This window comes from Mesoplodon bidens, assembly GCF_964165515.1.
Source record: "Mesoplodon bidens genome assembly, chromosome: 2".
In the NCBI taxonomy this organism is placed as follows: domain Eukaryota; kingdom Metazoa; phylum Chordata; class Mammalia; order Artiodactyla; family Ziphiidae; genus Mesoplodon; species Mesoplodon bidens.
In genome coordinates, this window is record NC_138177.1 from 104,360,913 (window position 1) to 104,381,901 (window position 20,989).

Genomic DNA, 20,989 nt, shown 5'->3' on the forward strand with positions numbered 1-20,989 from the left:
GTCCACCTGCCGATGCAGGGGACATGGGTTCGTGCCCCGGACCGGGAAGATCCCACATGCCCCGGAGCCGCTGGGCCCGTGAGTCATGGCTGCTGAGCCTGCGCGTCCGGAGCCTGTGCTCCGCAACAGGAGAGGCTACAACAGTGAGAGGCCTGCGTACCGCAAAAAAAAAAAAAAAAAAAGTTAAAATCCATTGGAAAGATATAACTTGATAGCTTCAATCACTAGTTATTAATAGATTCTAGAACAGATCTCTAAGCAATTCCTTAAGTAGCACAATATCCTAAGATAAAAGCAAGTGCAATCAACCTTCTAATACTTTCTTTTTAAATCTTTTTAAAAACAATTCCTAGGGACTTCCCTAGTGGCACAGTGGTTAAGAATCCGCCTGCCAATGCAGGGGACACGGGTTTGAGCCCTGGTCTGGGAAGATCCCGCATGCCGCAGAGCAGCTAAGCCCATGTGCCACAACTACTGAAGCCTGCATGTCTAGAGCCCATGCTCCGCAACAAGAGAAGCCACTGCAATGAGAAGCCCACGCACCACAATGAAGAGTAGACCCTGCTCGCTGCAACTAGAGAAAGCCCGCATGCAGCAATGAAGACCCGACACAGCCAAAAGTAAATAAAATAAATTAAAAAAAAAAAATGAAACAGGGCTTCCCTGGTGGCACAGTGGTTGAGAGTCCGCCTGCCAATGCAGGGGACATGGGTTGGTGCCCCAGTCTGGGAAGATCCCACATGCCGCAGAGCGGCTAGGCCCGTGAGCCGTGGCCACTGAGCCTGCGCGTCCGGAGCCTGTGCTCTGCAACGGGAGAGGCCACAACAGTGAGAGGCCCGCATACCGCAAAAAAATTTAAAAAATAGAAAATAAATAAAAATAAAAAATGAAGCAAATATGGCAAAAGGTTAAGGTCTGTTATGAAGATAGCAGGTACACAGGTGTTTGTTATATTGTTTTCTGTATGTCAATATTGTTCTAAGAACTTTTCATGTATTTCTCTTTGATCCCCTATGAAAGAGGTATTGTCATTATTTCCATTTTATTGTTAAAGAAACTGAGGCAAGAGAGGTCACAAGGTTAAGAAACTTGCAGGGCAGGTTTGCACCGCAATGAAGAGCTGCCCCCACTTGCTGCAACTAGAGAAAACCTGCATGCAGCAATGAAGACCCAATGCAGCCAAAAATAAATAAATTTATAAAGAAAAAAAATCAACACTGGTTATACTTGAGCAGTGGAATATTGCATGATTTTTATGTTCATCTTTTTTCTTTGAATTATTTCTAAATTTCCAATATAAATACTCATTCATCTTATAGAAGTTTAAAATAGATTTTAAGTCTACACTACTAGCCATGTTTAAGAGGATTTCTGAAGTAAAGTCCAATATTTGAGTATCTGCTATGTGCTAGGTACTGCTTAAGGCATTGGGAGAGACCATGGGGAATAAGACAGACAAAGCCTCTGGCCTCATATGCCTTATGTTTCATGTGAAAGAGGACAGATGATAAAAGAGTCAATAAAGAAATAAGATCATTTCAGGGACTTCCTTGTGGTGCAGTGGTTAGGAATCTGCCTGCCAATGCAGGGGACACGGGTTTGATCCCTGGTCTGGGAAGATCCCACATGCCGCGGAGCAGCTAAGCCCGTGCACCACAGCTACTGAGCCTGCGCTCTAGAGCCCACGCGCCACAACTACTGAAGCCCGCATGCCACAACTACTGAAGCCCATGCACCTAGAGCCCATGCTCTGCAACAAGAGAAGCCACTGCAATGAGAAGCCCGTGCACCGCAACGAAGAGTAGCCCTTGCTCGCTGCAACTAGAGAAAGCCCGCGCATAGCAACAAAGACCCAACGCAGCCAATAGATAAATAAATAAATAAATAAGTAAAAATTTAAAAAAGAAATAAGATCATTTCAGACATTGGTAAGGGCTGTGAAGAAAATAAAATAGGGTCATGGGTTAGAGAGTGACCTGTGATGGAAGAGGGATCTATTCTAGGTAGGGGGTTGGGGAAGGCCTCCCTAAAGTGACATCTGGGCTGAGAGTTGAATGATGTGAAGGAACCAGCCGTATGAAGATCGGTGAGAGTGCATTCCAGGCAAAACCAACAGCAAGTGAAGGAGGTCATGAAACAGGAATAATGCTGATAGGTTCAAGGAACATAGAGAAGACACATGTAGATGGGATATAGAGACCCAGGGAGTAAGTGGTAAAGATCAGGTTGGAGAAGCAGGCCAGCTCATAAGAAGCCTAGCAGACAATGAAAAGGGCTTTGGACTTTATTCTGATTGAATTAGAGGGTTTGACGCAGAGGAGTGATTAATATTACCAATTAATATGGTCATGTTTGTTTTTGTTTTGTTTTGTTTTGTTTGTTGTTTTTGCGTCACGCGGCCCTCTCACTGTTGTGGCCTCTCCCATTGTGGAGCACAGGCTCCGGACGCACAGGCCCACGGGCCCAGCCGCTCCGTGGCATGTGGGATCTTCCCAGACCGGGGCACAAACCCGTGTCCCCTGCATCGGCAGGCAGACTCTCAACCACTGTGCCACCAGGGAAGCCCTGTTTTTTATGTATAAGCAAGAGTAGACTGCCTGGATTAATATGTTGGCTTTTCCACTATTGTATTCCCTTCATCATGCTGCTTCACTTCTTTCTGCTTCAGTTTCTCTATCAGTTAAATCAGGATAATAATAGTATCTACTGCATAAGGTTGTTATAGGGAGTAAGATAAATTAGTAGACTGTAGCACAGAGTAAAGCACCATATAATGTTAGTTTGATAAATAGATAGTTAATAGTGACTAATTCTGGGAATTAGAGAAATGGGTGTAGAACTTTTCCTTTCATCTTTCTGTGTAATTTGACTTTTAAAAAATTATATTTACAGCTATAAACACATTAGAAATAAGAAAGATCTCAAATAAACAATCAAACTTTACAACATAAGGAATTATAAAATGAAGAGCAAACTAAACCCAAACCTAGCAGAAGGAAGGAAATAATACGGATTACAGCAGAGATAAAGGAAATAGAGAATAGAAAAACAATAATAAAGAAAATCAATGAAACCAAAAGTTGGTTCTTTGAAAAGTTCAACAAAATTTGACAAACCTTTAGCTAGGTGGACTGAGAAACAGAAGACTCAAATAACTAAAATCAGAAATGAAGCAGGGCCATTACTATCAGTTCTACATAAATAAAAAGGATTATATGAGAGTACAGTGAACAATTGTACACCAACAAATTGGATAATCTAGATGAAATGGGCAAATTCCTAGAAACACAAAACCTACTAAGAAATAGAAAATCTTTATAGACCTATAACTAGTAAGGAGACTGAATTGGTAATCGGGACTCCCAACAAGAAAAGCCCTGGACGTGTGGGCTTCATGGTAAATTCTACCAAACATTTAAAGAAGAGCTAGCACCAGTCCTTTTTTTTGGCTGCGCCATGAGGCATGTAGGATCCTAGTTCCCCGAACAGGGATCAAATCCATGCCCCCTGCAGTGGAAGCTCGGAGTCCCAACCACTGGCCACTGGACCACCAGGGAAGTCCCACATTAATCCTTATTAACTTTTGCTAGTTCAACATATGAAAATTGAGCAGTGTAATACACCAAATAAATAGAATGAAGGAGAAAAAAAGGATCATCGCAATTGATGCAGAAAAGGCATTTGACAAAATTCATGATAAAAACACACAGCAAACTAGGAATAGAAGGCAACTACCTCAACATACTAAAAACCCTTATGTGAAAAACCCACAGCTAACATCATACTCAATAGTGAAAGACTGAAAGTTTTTCATCTAAGAACAAGGCAAGGATGCCCACTTTCACCACTTCTATTCAACATAGTACTGGAAGCTCTGGCCAGATCAATTAAACAAAGAAATAAAAGGCATGGGAAAGGAAAAATGGGAAAGGAAAAAGTAAAATTACCTCTGTTGACAGAGGATATGGATCTTATTTGTAGAAAACCTAAAGATTCCACAAAAAAATCATTAGAACTAATAAATGAATTCAAAGTCCACACACAAAAATCAGTTGCATTTCTAGGGCTTCCCTGGTGGCGCAGTGGTTGAGAGTCTGCCTGCCGATGCAGGGGACACGGGTTCGTGCCCCAGTCCAGGAAGATCCCACATGCCACGGAGCGGCTGGGCCCGTGAGCCATGGCCGCTGAGCCTGCGCGTCCAGAACCTGTGCTCCACAATGGGAGAGGCCACAACAGTGAGAGGCCCACGTACCGCAAAAAAAAAAAAATTAATTAATTAATTTAAAAAAATCAATTGTATTTCTATACACTAACAATGAACAGTCCAGAAAAGAAATTAAGAAAACCATTACATTCATAATTGCATCAAAAAGAATACTTAGGAATTAACTTAACCAAGGAGGTGAAAGACTTATACAGTGAAAACTTCAAAACATTGCTGAAAGAAATTAAAGACATAAACAAATGTAACCACATCCCATGTTCATAGATTGGAAGACAATATTTTTAAGATGTTAATATTACCCAGCATGATCAAGATTCAGTGCAATCCCGAGCAAAATCCCAAAGACAATTTTTTGCAGAAATAGGAAAAGTCCTAAAATTCATATGGGATCTCAAGGGACCCTAAATATCCAAAACAATCCTAAAAAAAATACCAGAAAGCTGGAGGACTCACTTCCTGATTTCAAATCTTACTATAAAGCTGCAGTAATCGGGCTTCCCTGGTGGCGCAGTGGTTGCAAGTCTGCCTGCCTATGCAGGGGACACGGGTTCGTGCCCCAGTTCGGGAAGATCCCACATGCCGCGGAGCGGCTGGGCCCGTGAGCCATGGCTGCTGAGCCTGCGCGTCCGGAGCCTGTGCTCCGCAACGGGAGAGGCCACAACAGTGAGAGGCCCACGTAGGGCAAAAAAAAAAAAAAAGCTGCAGTAATCAAACAATGTGGTAGTGGAATAAGGACAGATATATAGACTAATGGAATAGAATAGAGAGCCCAGAAATAAGCCCTCACATATATGGTCAAATGATTCTTTTTTTTTTTTTTTTGGCTGCATTGGGTCTTTGTTGCTGCACATGGGCTTTTTCTAGTTGTGGTGAGTAGGGGCTACTCTTCGTTGCGGTGCATGAGCTTCTTATTGCAGTGGCTTCTCTTGTTGCAGAGCTCGGGCTGTAGGCATGCGAGCTTCAGTAGTTGCAGCACACGGGCTCAGTAGTTGTGGCTCATGGGCTTAGTTGCTCCGTGGCATGTGGGATCTTCCCGGACCGGGGTCGAACCCGTGTCCCCTGCATTGGCAGGCAGATTCTTAACCACTGAGCCACCAGGGAAGTCCCTCAAATGATTTTTGACAAGGGTGCTAAGACCATTCAATAGGAAAAGGACTGTCTTTTCAACAGATGGTACTGGGAAAGCTGGATATACACATGCAAAAGAATGAAGGTGGACCCTTACCTAACACCATTCTCAAAATTTAAGTCAAAATGGATCAAAGATCTAATGGTAAGAACTAAAACTATGAAACTCTTAGGGACTCCCCTGGTGGCGCAGTGGTTAAGACTCTGTGCTCCCAATGCAGGGGGCCCAGGGTTCGATCCCTGGTCAGGGAACTAGATCCCACATGTGTGCTGCAACTAAGGAGCCCTCCTGCCACAACTAAGACCCAGCACAACCAGATAAGTAAATAAATAAATATTTTGAAAAATAAAAAATAAATAAAACTCTTAGATGAAAACATAGGGCAAAAGCTTCGTGACATTGGGTTTGGCAATGATTTCTTGCATATGACTCCAAAGCCACAGGCAACAAAAGAAAAAATAGACAAATTGTACTTCATGACAATTTTTAAATATTGTGCATCAAAAGACAATATCAGTAGAATAAAACAGAAGCTCACAAAATGGGAGGAAATATTTGCAAATCATATATCTGATAAGGGATTAATATACAGAATATATAGAGGGTTCCTAAAACTCAACAACATAAAAACAAACAGCCGGATTCATTCTTGAAAAAAGATATACAAATGTGCAATAAGTGCCTGAAAAGATGCTCAGCATCACTGGTTATTAGGGAAATGCAAATCAAAGCCACAATTAGGGAATTTTTTGGCAGTACAGTGATTAGGACTTGGCGCTTTCACTGCCGACACCCGGGTTCGATCCATGGTTGGGGAACTAAGAAAAAAAAAAGCACCCGGTGAGATACCACCTCACACCCATCAGGATGGCTACTATCAAAAAAACCCAGAAAAGAAGGATTGCTACGTGTCCTTGGAATCATTTTCTGGTTGTCTAGAGAGTGTGAAATATTGACAAGTGGTAAAACAACTCAGGACAAGCATTTCTCCTCTGTGAGTTTATTCTGGAAAAAAAAAAAAAGAAAATAACAAGTGTTGGCAATAAGGCAGAAAAACTGGAACCCACTGTTGGTGGGAATGTTAAATGGTGTAGCCGCTGAGAAAAACAGGTTGGCAGCTCCTCAAAAAATTAAAAGTAGCATGGCCCTATGATTCAGAAATTCCAAAGGGAGGGGATATGGAAACATATGTATATGTATAACTGATTAAATTTGTTATAAAGCAAAAAAAAAAAAAAATTCCACTTCTGGGTATGTATGTAAAAGAATTGAAATCAGGATCTCGAAGAGATATTTGTACATCCATGTTCATAATATTCACAATAGCTAAAACATGGAAGCAACCCAAGTGTCAATCAGTGGATGAAAGGAAATGTAAAATGTGGGATATTCCTACAATGTAATAGTATTCAACTTTAAAAAGGAAGGGAATTGTGACACATTCTACAATGTGGACATTATGAAATAAGCCAGTCACAAAAGGACAGATTCTGTATGATTCCACTTATATGAGATACTTAAGAGTGAGTATAAAGACAGAAAGTAGACTGGTGATGGGCTGGGGGCTGGGGGAAGGAGAACAGGGAGTTACCGTGTAATGGTAGAGAGTTTCAATTTTACAAAATGAAAAGAGTTCTGGAGACAGATGGTGGTGATGGTAGCACAACCTCATGAATCTAATACCACTGAATTGTATGTTAAAAATAGTTAAGATGGTAAGTTTTCTATTTTTGATATTTTACAATTTAAAACATGGAAAATAATAAAACTGATGACCATGGTCAAAATATATATATTTAGGTATGCAATACGTTTATAATTTTAAAAAATTAAGAAAAAGAAGCTTTGAAGTATGATTTCAAATTTGCAATTCAGAAAGTCAGCTCAATCTCGGTTTTGTTGCTTGTGTGTTTAAGAGGAGGACACTAAAAATATCGTGGTAGATTAGAGTTTTCTACTCTGCCTAAAGCATAACTTGTCATTCTTTTCACAGATGTATTTAGGGATTTGGGATAATCTACCAGGTGTTGTAAAATGTCAAATGGAACAAGCACTTCATCTTGATTTTGGAACTGAATTGGAACCAAGAAAAGAAATAGTGCTATTTGATAAGCCAACTAGGGGAACTACTGTACAGAAATTCAAAGAAATGGTCTACAGTCTCTTTAAAGTAAGTATATGCATTCACATGTTGCTAGTGTGAAGTGGTACTCTTCTGGAAGCTGGCAGGACCTCATTCTAAGCCATAAAAATGTTGGTATTCTTTGACCTATATCAGGGACTCCATCTTGAGGAAATAATTCAAAGAAAAGAAAAAAATGTATGGAGGGTGTTTAACATTACTTACTATCGCTAAAAATGTCCAGATGTGAGAGTTCATTAAGTAGATGGGCTGCTCTATAGCTTGACATTAAAACTGATACACTTTAAAAAGGTGAAATAAAATTAGTAGACTGATTGCAAATTTTTTTTTTTCCGGTATGCGGGCCTCTCACTGTTGTGGCCTCTCCCGTTGCGGAGCACAGGCTCCGGACGCGCAGGCTCAGCGGCCACGGCTCACGGGCCCAGCCGCTCCGCGGCATGTGGGATCTTCCCGGACAGGGGCACGAACCCGTGTCCCCTGCATTGGCAGGCAGACTCCCAACCACTGCGCCACCAGGGAAGCCCTTTTCTCATTTTTATTGCTCTTATATTTTAACTCAAAATCTTTCTTTTCTTTGAACAGTTTACACTTTTAGATTGTTTTATGCCAGAGTCTCCACAGGGAAATAATTGTAGCATTCATTATTGGAACACCTTGAATAAAATAATTAATATAGTAACAATTACAAAATAGGAGAAAATAATTTGTAGTTGACCCTTTAACTTTGGATATAGGCAAATTACACTGCAATTTTGCAAATAAGTGTATGAATAAGACAAAGATTAATTAATGGCTTGGTTAACTGTATTTATCTACAAGGTCTAAGGAGGCTATGGGCGTTAAGGTGGCTATTTCTTAACAAATATACTTAGCAAAGTGGGTTTCACCTCAAGTACATAAAACATAGTTCTGACTCACTTAGCAAACATTATAAATATTTGGAAAGGTATTAAGTCTCCTATGGGTATTCAGTAGCAAGGTTATTACTCAGCATGGTAATTATCCCTGTAAAGGAAGTTAGTATGTTACATATGAGATTCTTGTTTTTCATTGCTTCTGTATAATTAGCCAAATTCTTATCTTTACAGGCAAAGTTGGGTGACCAAGGCAACCTCTCTGAACTGGTTAATCTCATCTTGACAGTGGCTGATGGAGACAAAGATGGCCAGGTTTCCTTGGGAGAAGCAAAGTCAGCATGGGCACTTCTTCAATTAAATGAATTTCTTCTCATGGTAATACTTCAAGATAAAGAACATACCCCCAAATTAATGGGATTCTGTGGTGATCTCTATGTGATGGAAAGTGTTGAATATACCTCTCTTTATGGAATAAGCCTTCCATGGGTCATTGAACTTTTTATTCCATCTGGGTTCAGAAGAAGCATGGATCAGTTGTTCACACCATCATGGCCTAGAAAGGCTAAAATAGCCATAGGACTTCTAGAATTTGTGGAAGATGTTTTCCATGGCCCCTATGGAAACTTCCTCATGTGCGATACTAGTGCCAAAAACCTAGGATATAATGATAAGTATGATTTGAAAATGGTGGACATGAGAAAAATTGTGCCAGAGACAAACCTGAAAGAACTTATAAAGGATCGTCACTGTGAGTCTGATTTGGACTGTGTCTATGGCACGGATTGTCGAACTAGCTGTGATCAGAGTACAATGAAGTGTACCTCAGAAGTGATACAACCAAACTTGGCAAAAGCCTGCCAGTTACTCAAAGACTACCTATTGCGTGGTGCTCCAGTTGAAATTCGTGAAGAATTAGAAAAGCAGCTGTATTCCTGTATTGCTCTCAAAGTCACAGCAAATCAAATGGAAATGGAACATTCTTTGATACTAAATAACCTAAAAACATTACTGTGGAAGAAAATTTCCTACACAAACGACTCTTAGTTCATTTGGACATTGTGACCATTTTAAGAAACTTAGCACTTCAAAAGAAAAATCTTGAACATTTTTTCTAAATGGCTTGATTCAAATCCTTGCCAGTTATCACAAAACTCCTTTCCCCTGATCCTAAGGAAGCCATCATCTTAAAATACATGTTGATTGCTGAAGTAATGGCAGGAGGTATAGGATCAAAAGGTCCAAAAGTATTAATTCCTGCCCTTTTAGAAATGCTGGTACATTTCCTAGTACATTCACTGTGTAACTATTTTGACTAATGACTTAAAATAATGCTGTGAAAAGCCTCATTCCATAAACATCAACGGTCAGAGTATTTTGTAGATTTGTTAGCCAAAATATCAGTGCTGGAAATTGTGTTTGCATTGAAGCTGCTGTTTAAAAAAGAAAATTTATAAATTTACTAATGTCTCAGCATGGTAAAGTTTGCACATTAACAGAAATTAAGACTGCAAAGCAGGTAAATTAAAATTACTCCTTTATAAACAGATGTTGGGTTAATAGCATGGTTTCTTATAAATACACTTAACTCATTTAGACATCACATTTTATGTGGCTTCAGAAAGTTTTGAGTGGCTCTTACCCACCAAAAACCCATCAGGAAGCATTCTACTTGGCAATATATAATTGCCAATTTTAGAGGCTGAATATGGATGAGTTCATCATCCTAGATTTAAAGGGTCTGTATCTTAGTATCAGCCAGCCAACTGGTCTTCAAAACTCGTATCTTTAGGCCACAGACCTAACACAGATATACGTATCTTGAATCTGAGCTATGGGAAAGTGGGACATTAAGAACAGGACATTAGGGCTTCCCTGGTGGCACAGTGGTCGAGAGTCCGCCTGCGGATGCAGGGGACGCGGGCTGGGCCCGTGAGCCATGGCCACTGAGCCTGCACGTCCGGAGCCTGTGCTCCGCAACGGCAGAGGCCACAGCAGTGAGAGGCCCTCATACCGCAAAAAAAAAAAAAAAAAAAAAAAAGACATAAACTTCCTATTAATAATTTTCCATTTTCAAACAGTATTCCCTATTGGCCAAAGGTCTGTTTCTGAAGAGGCATGTAAATATATCCATCTAACACTTTTTCTCATGTAAACTTGATATACAGGGGTTAGTATTTGCTCCTCTTTTGTGTTTATTCAGATCTGGCCTTTCAACTCCATAAAATGAAACACCTCTTATAATTAAAGAACCAGTATTTTCTGCTCAAAGGTTTCACCTGGATAAATGTGTTAAAATTATATGACCTTCATTGGACAGCTATCTCTCAAGAACTAAGGCCATGGAGTAGCATCAGTTTCACTTACTTTAAAATTGTAAACTTTGAAGGTACTTTTTCTTCCAACTCATTATGTGGTTACAATAAATGAATGGAAGAAATATTTCTAGGGGAAGGTTTGTCTGTTGCTTGCCAGACTTTTTAAGGACAGCTGCACATCATACAATTCAAGGGATAACTCCTGTCAGGAAGAACAGATGCCCAAGGTATGAACTTTGAGGCAATATTTAAGATTTTCTGGAAAAAGCTACACTTGGTTTCTGGAAGGAAAAGACTGTCAATTTCAGGTACTTCCCACAGTTTCATTAACAAGAGCTTAACACAGAAACAGCTACATGTTCAATAAGTTTATTACTGTCTTTATCTGAAAAATCTTCATAGAAATTGTGGTTTGGTTTATTAACTCTCAGCAGCCCGTTCCTGAGCTCTAAGGAAGCTTGCCTTCTTCTGAGCTACCCGATCTTTCTTCTGGGCAAGTGACATTTTGGGACGGTTCCACCTATAGAACAAGGTAAAAAGAAGAGAAAGGGACATCAATTTTTAAAACCATAGCTAAAGAGAATAGAGAATATTTAAGTTTGAAAAAGACACACTTGTACTGGGACAGAATGGGCCACCTCGGTAGCATCCAAGGCTAATACATTTCTATCACCACGATTACTTTAGCAAACCTGGTTCCCCTCACCTCTGCAACATCATGCAGAGCTAGTGATCGAGTTTGCACAACTTCACTCAGAGTCTGAGCGAGATGAAACAAGGCAGGAAGCCCTCCCAACCTCTTTCTCTTCAAAAAACAGTAAAACACATACCTCTTCTTTTTAACTTCTTTCTTAGGCTTTTTCTCATACACTGGATTCTCTCGTATTGCAGCATGAGCTTTCTTATACATCTCCTCCATCTGAAACAAAGCAAAGCAAACAGTACTTGGTTTCATTTCATATGCCCTAAACAGTAATAAAACACACTATTCTACTGCTTGCTCTATTTTGTCCTTCTAAGCCAGACTCTCAAAAGGAGCTAAACTAGGTCAATATTGGTATCTTTTTGTAACCCATCTTTTCCTAAGAAAGTCCCAGTTTTTACCGTAAGCAACATGAATTGACACTATTCACAAAACATAACTTAATCTTCCTCAAGAAAAATTCGCATGTATTTCTGAATAATTCAGCTATACTTCATGAGTCACTCAAGTTTAAAGCAAACTGTTTTCTGCAGAAACACATTTTATGCTCATTTAAAACCATGTGACCTAAATTCTTTCATTCAAGTTTGGATACATGCCAGTATTTAAGATGTTAAGATGAAAAATATATGGACTAATAAGCAACTGCCAAATACATCTCTGTCCTCCCACGTTCCCCATATTTCTATTTTCCATTGATTTCTGATAGGTCTTTTCAAAAGTTATTCCCAGGATCCCATACCAGGAACCTCTTGATCTACTACCACAAATCACCAGTATCTGGCAGCAGTATCAGGCCTCTGTGGATTCAGAAAGAGGCCTGAATTTCCCTAGAAAACCGCTATCCAATTAGAAACATTAATGAGAATTTTGTTCTAAAATTCAACAAAAAACAATGCTGCAACTCTCTGAAGTGTTTCAATACCCACCCCCCCCCAAATGACTATTGATCACATGGTAGATCAAGGCATGAAGAGAAACTGTAAAATGTGTGAAATTCAGTAACAATTACACCCTTCCTGAAGAATGAGTCAAGGTAATCCAGGACTCTAAAACTACTCATTCCATATGAGTAAAATGCAATTACTGGGCTTCCCTGGTGGCTCAGTGGTTAAGAATCCGCCTGCCAATGCAGGGGACACGGGTTCAAGCCCTGGTCTGGGAAGATCCCACATCCCGCAGAGCAACTAAGCCTGTGTGCCCCAACTAAGGAGCCTGTGCTCTAGAGCCCGCGAGCCACAATTACTGAAGCCCACACACCTAGAGCCCGTGCTCCGCAACAAGAAGCCACCACAGTGAGAAGCATGCACACCACAAGGAAGAGTAGCCCCTGCTCTCTGCAACTAGAGAAAGCCCGTGTGCATCTACGAAGACCCAACGCAGCCAAAAATAAATTAATTTTTTAAATGCAATTACTACATGCATTTGTTCAAAGCTCATTAGCAAAGGAAAATGTAAAAACAGAAAGTGATCTTTCCCTCAATTATAACTCTATTTTAAAAATAATTTTCAGACATAGGTACGCCAAATACAAACTATGCAGCAATAGAAAAGAACCTAATAAAAACAATTACTTGACATGTATCAATTTACATATAATTCTATATTTGTAATAGGTTTGTAATAATCTGTCATTTTTGTGTTCTATGCCTTCACTATTGAAACTGGCACTGTCACCATCAATTACCTCAATGTATTAACAGAGAGAGCCCTGAGACTCAACTTTAGGGGTGATAAACTTTGCAACATTAAACTGACTTTTGAAAACACAGGTCCCTTCACTTTTGCAACATCACACAGAACTAGTGATAGAATCTGTACATCTCCCTTTTTGTGTGCATGCCTGAGACATTCAGAAAGTCCAGAACATAGCACTTATCTGCTAAGATGAAGAAAGAACCTTTTTCCCCCATGACCTCAAAATGAGTGAAGTTTGGTAACTAGCACCTTGTATTGGATTATGACCACATGAATGAAATTTATAAATACAGAACAGCCAAATGCATAAAAGCCACCAAAAGCTTTAGATTTGGATGCCTGAAGCCTGCCATCCTTCAGCATCTACAAGATTCCTAAAAGCACGTTGACAAGTCCGGCTCCTCATAACAGTATCCTGTCTGACTTTTAACCTACCCTAGGTCCAACATCCCAATTTCATTTTAACATGCCCATATTCAACTTTTAACTGTTAACCTGAAATAAAACTGTATTAACATACCCACTCAAAACAGGTAGGAAACCTGGTTGTATAAATTTACCAATACAGGTATTTTTAGTTAAATTTTTACCATGTCTGGAGTTACGTTGTTCTTTATGTATTGAGAGAATTGTTTTTTGTAAGCATCTTCATCTTCTTCAATCAGGTAACGCATATAATCTGCAACATTCTGCCCCATGATGTGCTTTCGGTGTACCTCAGCATTGAATTCTTTGCTTTCTGAATCATAACCAGGGAACCGTTTGGTACTGAAATAAAGTTTTCCATGTTTTAGTATATATTGGTTGAAATCAGTTCACTAGAAGGAATTCAGTTCAGTAGCTGCCATCAGTCCCGTCTTGAAACAATTAATTGCATCATATGCAACCAAAGGACCAACTACTGACTGCTCAGTTAGTGGGATATCATCATTCAGCAGCTAATTTTTGAATTCCAGGATAGAAAATCATGCCACAAGCACCTTTAAATAACATTAAATGAACCAAGGCCACTATGAAGTTAGTTCTCCTTATTTCATAGCAAAAGGTTTCCAAATTACTCTCCCTAAATCCTACAGTTTCTCAGTGGTGCCTCAGGGTACATGGTAATAAGTGATTTGTTCCAGATCACATTTAACAGGTGCCTTGAATGAGAATTGCCAAGACCACCCCGGCCAAAAAACCCCACCCTACATTATAAAAGTTCGTTCCAGTTAGGTTACATTTTATCGCTTACCCCACCAACCACCCCCCACCAAAAAAGGCAAGCCAGAAAAAGCAAGTTTTTGGTTGTTAAATCACCCATCACTAAAATATTCCTAAGCTAATAAATCACCTTAAGATGTATCTACTCAACAATAACAATCATTAACTCAAACCAAGGGAACAACCAAATTGAAACAACCCACTTATTAGCTCCTAAGAACAGCATACATACACTCTTATTTCCAGTTGAAAGTTTAAAAATTTATGTCTTTTTCTCAAACTTTTTCCCCCCCTAGAGTCCATATTTCCCCATAACTCAGTAAACAAATTTTCATTCTGAATTAAACAAACAAAAAAAAAATAGGGGGAGTACTGGTGGAATCAAGTTGCTCATTTCTAACCCAACCTTAGCTACACACAAAAGGTAGTGGTTTCAACACTGGCTCTTCCGTTTACTGACTCTAAAACCTTGGACAAATCATTTTACCCCTGAACCCCAGTCTCTTCATTTATAAACCATGTTACAGTTCCTTCCCACCCTGCCAGGTTCCCTTTGCACAGTACCCAGCACATGGCAGGTACACGATGATAGCTACTATTACTCTAATTGGTTCAGTTATCTCCACAGCCCAACCAGTTAGAAACAGTGCAGTACTGGAGTCCAGGCAACGAGGCCTTGAATACTATTATTACCTGTGAGGGATAGACAAGCCTCCATCGACAGCTCCCTTCAGGGCCCCAAAAACTTTATTCCCAGTAGTAGTCCTGGCAAGCCCTGCATCCAAGTAACAGGTGAAGGCACCAGGTTGACCATCAATGCTTTCAACATTGTATTCATCTCCAGTCACCTCGACTTGGCCTTCATAAATTCTGTCCATACCAAACCTATTAAGAAGCTATTAACAAAGAAGCCAATCTAAATGCTTGTTAGAATATATTCAAACAATATCTCAAAATTCACAACTTTAATGACCTGACAAAAAATTTCTTTCCAAATCACTTTTTCCCTTTATCCCAATCTGCTTTTAAATATCAATTTTTAAATGCCACAAAAAGAAATTTCAGACACCCAATTTTACCAACAAGTGTAACTGTTTAACAGTTTCTGAATCTGCTACATTGTCCATACTTGATTTTTGTAGCAATCAATTAGGACATGATACTTAAATTTGATTCTTATATTTACTCAAGGGAAGTAATCTCCACCTTTCCTCAGTAATATTTAGCTATAACTCAACAACCAAATATTAAATATTATCATATGCAGTTTTGTTTAATTTGATTACAATATTATGAGTAGGATCCTGTGCTGAAGAGAACAACTTTTGTGGCTCTACCCTGCCCTATATTAATATGTGCCACTACTCTGCTAGTTATCTATACTGCCTTTGCACCAAGATGCTCATATAAAAGACAATGTCCCAACCCAAACATGTTTATAACCAGTGAAGATGTGGGTCCCCAACAATGATGCATGCTTAACAATTCCACTGCAAAAACAAGGTCAGAAAACAAAAACAAGGTGAAGATCACATTTTCGTTTCCTTTTATAGGAAATGTTGCCACCCAAAGGCAAAGATTATTAAAACAAAAATGAATCCCCCCACCAATGCCTACCCCCGCCTCAAAAGCTTAAGGGACTGCTTCTCAAAATTTAGCACGCAGGGCTTCCCTGGTGGCACAGTGGTTGAGAGTCCGCCTGCCGATGCAGGGCACACGGGTTCGTGCCCCGGTCTGGGAAGATCCCACATGCCGCGGAGCGGCTGGGCCCGTGAGCCACGGCCGCTGAGCCCGTGAGCCATGGCCGCTGAGCCTGTGCTCCGCAACGGGAGAGGCCACAACAGCCACAACAGTGAGAGGCCCGCGTACCGCAAAAAAAAAAAAAAAAAAAAAAAAAAAAAATTAGCATGCATATAAATCACCTGGATATCCTATCAGAATATAAATTCTGAAGGTGTGGGGTATAGTCTGCATTTTTAACGTACCCTGATGGTAAGATCTACACTTCTGACTAGATCTGTCCAACAAGATAGTCACCAACTAGCCACAACCGGCTATTCATATTTAAGTTAAAAACTCAGTTATCAGTAGCACTAGACACATTTCAAGTGCTAAATAGCTACATGTGGCTAGCGGCTACCATATCAGACAGCACAGATTACAGATATCCATCAATGCAAAAAAATTCTTTTTGGTCTAGATATACCCAACAAACGGGAGAAAACAGAAAAAAAAGCTTCCCCAGATTATAAAGTACATCTGTCTTAAACAATGTATTTATATAAAATTATCTTCCCTGGTGACGCCCTTATAAGCCACAGGGCAACAGGAGGCACTCCTCTCTCCCCACAGCTAGCTGAAGGTATCTTATCCATGTGTGAACCATCTATGTTGCAGACAACTCCAGTGAGCTAATTCCAAAATACATCACTTAAAGTAATCTTGTACCTACCCTGCGTGCCAGCAGCAGGCCAGTACAATATGCTGCAGCATAATTTGTCAGGCCAACCTTCACACCATACTTCGGGAGTTCATGAGCATAAGCTGCACAAACTATCATATCTCCTTCTATACGGGCATAAGCAATCTACAATAAGAGAAAAACCAGGTTAGTAATCTGTTTTCACTCTTTTGTGGATTACTTGTCCTAAGTGCCTTCTTTTTCAAAAGATTTAACATAAAGACACAGATCTGGGCTTCCCTGGTGGCGCAGTGGTTGAGAGTCCGCCTGCCGATGCAGGGGACGCAGGTTCGTGCCCTGGTCCGGGAAGATCCCACATGACGCAGAGCGGCTGGGCCTGTGAGCCGTGGCCGCTGAGCCTGCGCGTCCGGAGCCTGTGCTCCGCAACGGGAGAGGCCACAACAGTGAGAGGCCCGTGTACCGCAAAAAAAAAAAAAAAAAAAAAAAGACATAGATCTGCATCACTTAAGATCTGTCTTAGTTAAACCCACTCACCTTCAACAACGATTATGCCTTGGTCAACTACAGAAGGTAGGTTTATGAGTTTTTAAGTATGTTTGACTAATTTCACAGTACGTTAAGTCTCAAATTACCAGACATCGAATATTAAAATACCTTTGGAATAAGTTATACTGTAGTTCCTTACTTCTGAGAAATACTGAAAAGACCTTGAGCTGGGAAAGCTGGTGAACTGAGGCACTTTGAAAAATCAAAAAGGAATCCCTGATTATTTCAAACACCTTTTAAACTAAGCATACCTAAGCCCAACAATGTTTCAGAAAACCTAATATTTTAGTTATCTGAACTTAGGTATGGAGGAAGAGATTGCCTTCACAACCAACAAATTAGTTTGCCCAGAAAACAGATGTGCCTGTCTCCTCCAAATCTCAAGTACGAAGTTTTCGTAATTGTAAAAGCCCAGAAAACCACCTTCTAGGAGCAAATTGCCACTTTCTGTAAGTCTTTTACATGGGAGACACCTTCATAAGTATTTACTAAAACCTATTTCGAACAGTAAGCAGGAATAAAAATAATCTTTATAGAGTCTAATTTAACACTCACAACTACCTACCTCTTCAAAGTATTAGATAAGTGAACTTAGTCCATAATAAATTCTATTATCTTACTGGAATGGGAATGGGCAAGAACCTTCTACTGGGTCTCAAATTTACCCTCCCACCCCCACAAAAATAGCACAGTACCATGAACTTCTCTAATCCCGCCCCGCCCCCGCCAATTAGAAAGTGAATGGAATTAAACCGGGTCAGGATTGCCAAACAGCTGATCCTCAGAGTATTTTTTACAGTACCAATTTCCCAGGCTCCAACTTCAGACCTACTAAAAGAACTACTCACTTAATGTTCCTTGGAGTGCCAGGCACTAGACTAGATGGACCTAATGCATACACTGTGTTTTGCTCCCCAAGTACAACTTTTCTACCACAGTGAGGGAAGAAGGGGGAGTGGAGGTTACCACCCATTACTTGAGTCTAGAATACAACTTACCTGACAAATGATATCTCTGTTAGTTACACGAACTATCATTCTGTATTTGGGTGTGTTGTACTTATTTTTATCTTGAATTACCAATCTTTTCCGAGCATAGTAGTCAGTTTTGCCCTCTGAAAGAAAAAAGTAATTTAAAAAAGTCTATTCCACTACAAAGCAGATTCTTTTCATGTCGTGAACATGAAAACCTGACCATACCTCGCCGTCTTCTAAATTTCACTTGGTATCTCTTGAAGTAGGCCTTATTCTTGACAACTTTAACAAACCCCTTTAAGATAAAAGAATGTTATTAAAACTTTGATAAATGTTTTAGCTTCTGATACTTTTGACATTTGTGTTAACTATGTAACAAAATAACACTTAAACTTCAGAAGTGAATCCAGACAACCATCACTTTCTCAAATCTGAGGTCAAGAATCACTTTTTCTTCTACTTTCCATCTGTCAAGACTGACAGTTTTATAAAGCAAAATAAAAATAAATCAGCAGGAAAAATGGAATGAAAAAACATACAAAATGCAGACCAATTTATTATATTCACCAGATATAAAACTGTCACATTGATTTTAAATTCTTAAACTTACTCTCAACTTTTGTTCCCTACTGGACCAGCAATAATCTTAGTGCCCAACTTTTGCAAAACACTGTTCAAGACAGCAATCTTGCAAACGTCAATCTGTTCTTAACACTGTCCCATTTCGAAAACCTAATACTTCTCTTTCCACAAACGTTTTTCAAAAGCCTAAATTACTTGCCACAAAACATAACTGGCCAAGGATATATTCAGCAATTACTCCCGAATAAAACAACACTGTCCCCCACCAACTAAAGCAACACCCCACCCGAAGAATCATTAAAAAGCGGAGCCAGCGACGATATAGAGAAAGAGGCAGAAGACGCATACCAAACTAAATGAGCTTCCTTTCGGGGCCCAAAGACCCCACAGCCTCCAGATTCTACTGACAGTTGTGGCTTAAAAGCCACTTCTTCGGCCCCAAAACACAGGTTTTCCGAACAACTTGCCATCCCCGACGCTCTCCCGGAAAACCCACCAAGCAGTCATGGGTGGAGCTGGGTCCGAGGAGCCGCAGCCCGTCTCGACTCAGGCATCCCCCAGCTAGTCTGAGACTGACTCCACGCAATCTCTTCGTCCCGGCCGCCTGCCGGTGCCCCCTCTGCCGGGCCAGCACTACCCCTGCCGTTTGTCTACTATACTCACCCCATCCCCAATCCTCTGCCCCAACTCCCCCTCTTCTTCAACCCCTCCCCCCGCCCGCTTGTGCGCCGTGGCAGCCATTAAGGCCACGCTGGGAGCTGCAGCCCGACCACGGCAGAGCCGGCAATCTAACGGCATCCGATCCCTGCGCCGCGCGAGACGGAACCTAGGCGGCCTTTAGGACAAGGAGAGGGAACCCCCGTGCATCTGTAGCCCCGAGACCGGGATACACACTTACCATCCTGTAGAACAGAAGCTCTAGCTTCCACCGAGCTGCGGAACCAGCACGGCTACGGGGGGGGAAAAAGGCCGCGGCGCGTGCGCAGGCGCAGTATGTAGCGCCGACGCTCACGCCAGCGACGTGTGGAAGAGAGACCCGCCGGCCGCCTGGCTTGCAGTACTTCACCCCCTGCTGGTGGGAGGACCGATGCTGGACTTCGCCTTCCCGGAACAAATTCTCAAAGTCGCGGGGTCCCAATCTCCTGACTGGTGATCCGACAGGGAAGGGCGGTGAGCAGTAGCAGGGAGGACTGTAAAAGGCTTTTACTTTCCTATGCTAGGAAGTTGTTTCATAACAAACATTATTACTTTTGTAAGCAAGAAAAAAAAAGTTTAAAAATTAAATAGAATGAATTAGCTCTAGAGCCCCTTTGCCCCCTCCTCGACTACTCCTCCGGGTCCAGAGCATGCAGATTCCCCCTCAGGAAGCCAAGCCTGGGTTAGGGGCCTTCCCACAGTACCTTTGTACCTGTCTCAGCCTACCCTAGATTGTAAACTCCCTGAGGGTGGGCCCTGCTGTCAAGTTCACCTTTGAATCTCCAGCATTTAGCACAGTACTCACATTCAGTAAGTATTCGGTATTTGTTAAATGGTAAAAAAAAACAAACAAACAAAAAAAACACCTACTACTATCTCCCTCCATCGTCTTCCCTGATCCCTGACTGCCTTATTCCTTTTCCCTCCCTCCATCACTCTTATCTAGTCAACATAACTTTTTTCTAAGTCCTTTTTTTTCATTCTTTTAAAACTAATTGCAACTTAAGAATTCCCTATTCTCCACACAGAGACTGAGAAGAACCAATCAACCAACCCACCAAACAAAAAAGCACCTCAAGAAACAGTATTCCCTCACCCAACAGTATTTCAAAGGTGGTCTTTGGGCTATTGCATGGGAATTGTTTGGGTACTAGTTAAAATGCAAATATCTGAATATTCACCACCTCTAGTAAATCAGACTGGCTGGCTTGGGGACTGGGAGTCTACATTTTATATTTGGCCTCAATCAAGCCAAGCCAAAAGGTCTCAGGAACATAGAAAACAAATTCTATTTTCCCAATAGTGGAATTTACTGACTCCACTAGGAAAAAAAGAAAAATTACATACTGGCACAGCAACTTAAAATTTACCCATCCTTAGAATGAATTTTAACTCTGTACCCCCATCCTCCAATGTTTTAAGCCTGCTCTTGGGACATGAGTGTGTATAAGTTTAATCTAGCAGGAAAGAATCAGCATGTAAACTGCTCAGTATCA

At 40.7% G+C, this 20,989-nt stretch overlaps 2 protein-coding genes across 2 annotated transcripts in view; one reads left to right on the forward strand and one right to left on the reverse strand.

Moving 5' to 3' along the window:
* Window positions 1–10,926, forward strand: part of DIPK1A (divergent protein kinase domain 1A) — a 123,185-nt gene extending 112,259 nt beyond the window's left edge. Inside the window, exons 4-5 of the mRNA XM_081226581.1 lie at window positions 7,348–7,524; window positions 8,586–10,926. Of these exons, the coding sequence (XP_081082707.1) occupies window positions 7,348–7,524; window positions 8,586–9,398 (990 nt within the window). The 3' untranslated portion in view covers window positions 9,399–10,926. The remainder of the gene's footprint in view (window positions 1–7,347; window positions 7,525–8,585) is intronic.
* Window positions 10,927–11,022: 96 nt separating this feature from the next.
* On the reverse strand, window positions 11,023–19,795 carry RPL5 (ribosomal protein L5). Its single transcript, XM_081226584.1, has 8 exons — window positions 19,696–19,795; window positions 18,441–18,510; window positions 18,240–18,355; window positions 16,726–16,860; window positions 14,967–15,169; window positions 13,661–13,838; window positions 11,500–11,588; window positions 11,023–11,189 (listed from the first exon to the last, which is right to left on the reverse strand). The coding sequence occupies exons 1-8, from the start codon at window positions 19,696–19,698 to the stop codon at window positions 11,090–11,092; spliced, it is 894 nt and encodes a 297-aa protein (XP_081082710.1). The 5' UTR covers window positions 19,699–19,795; the 3' UTR covers window positions 11,023–11,089.
* Between the last annotated feature and the right edge of the window lie 1,194 nt (window positions 19,796–20,989).

Excerpts from the sequence above, each read along its gene's own strand:
- RPL5 (XM_081226584.1), bottom strand. Across the intron at positions 15,170-16,725 it reads GCCTGCTGCTGGCACGCAGG|CTTCTTAATAGGTTTGGTAT; the intron begins GTAGGTACAAGA and ends CTTTGTTAATAG. Across the intron at positions 11,589-13,660 it reads ACAACGTAACTCCAGACATG|ATGGAGGAGATGTATAAGAA; the intron begins GTAAAAATTTAA and ends GCTTTGTTTCAG.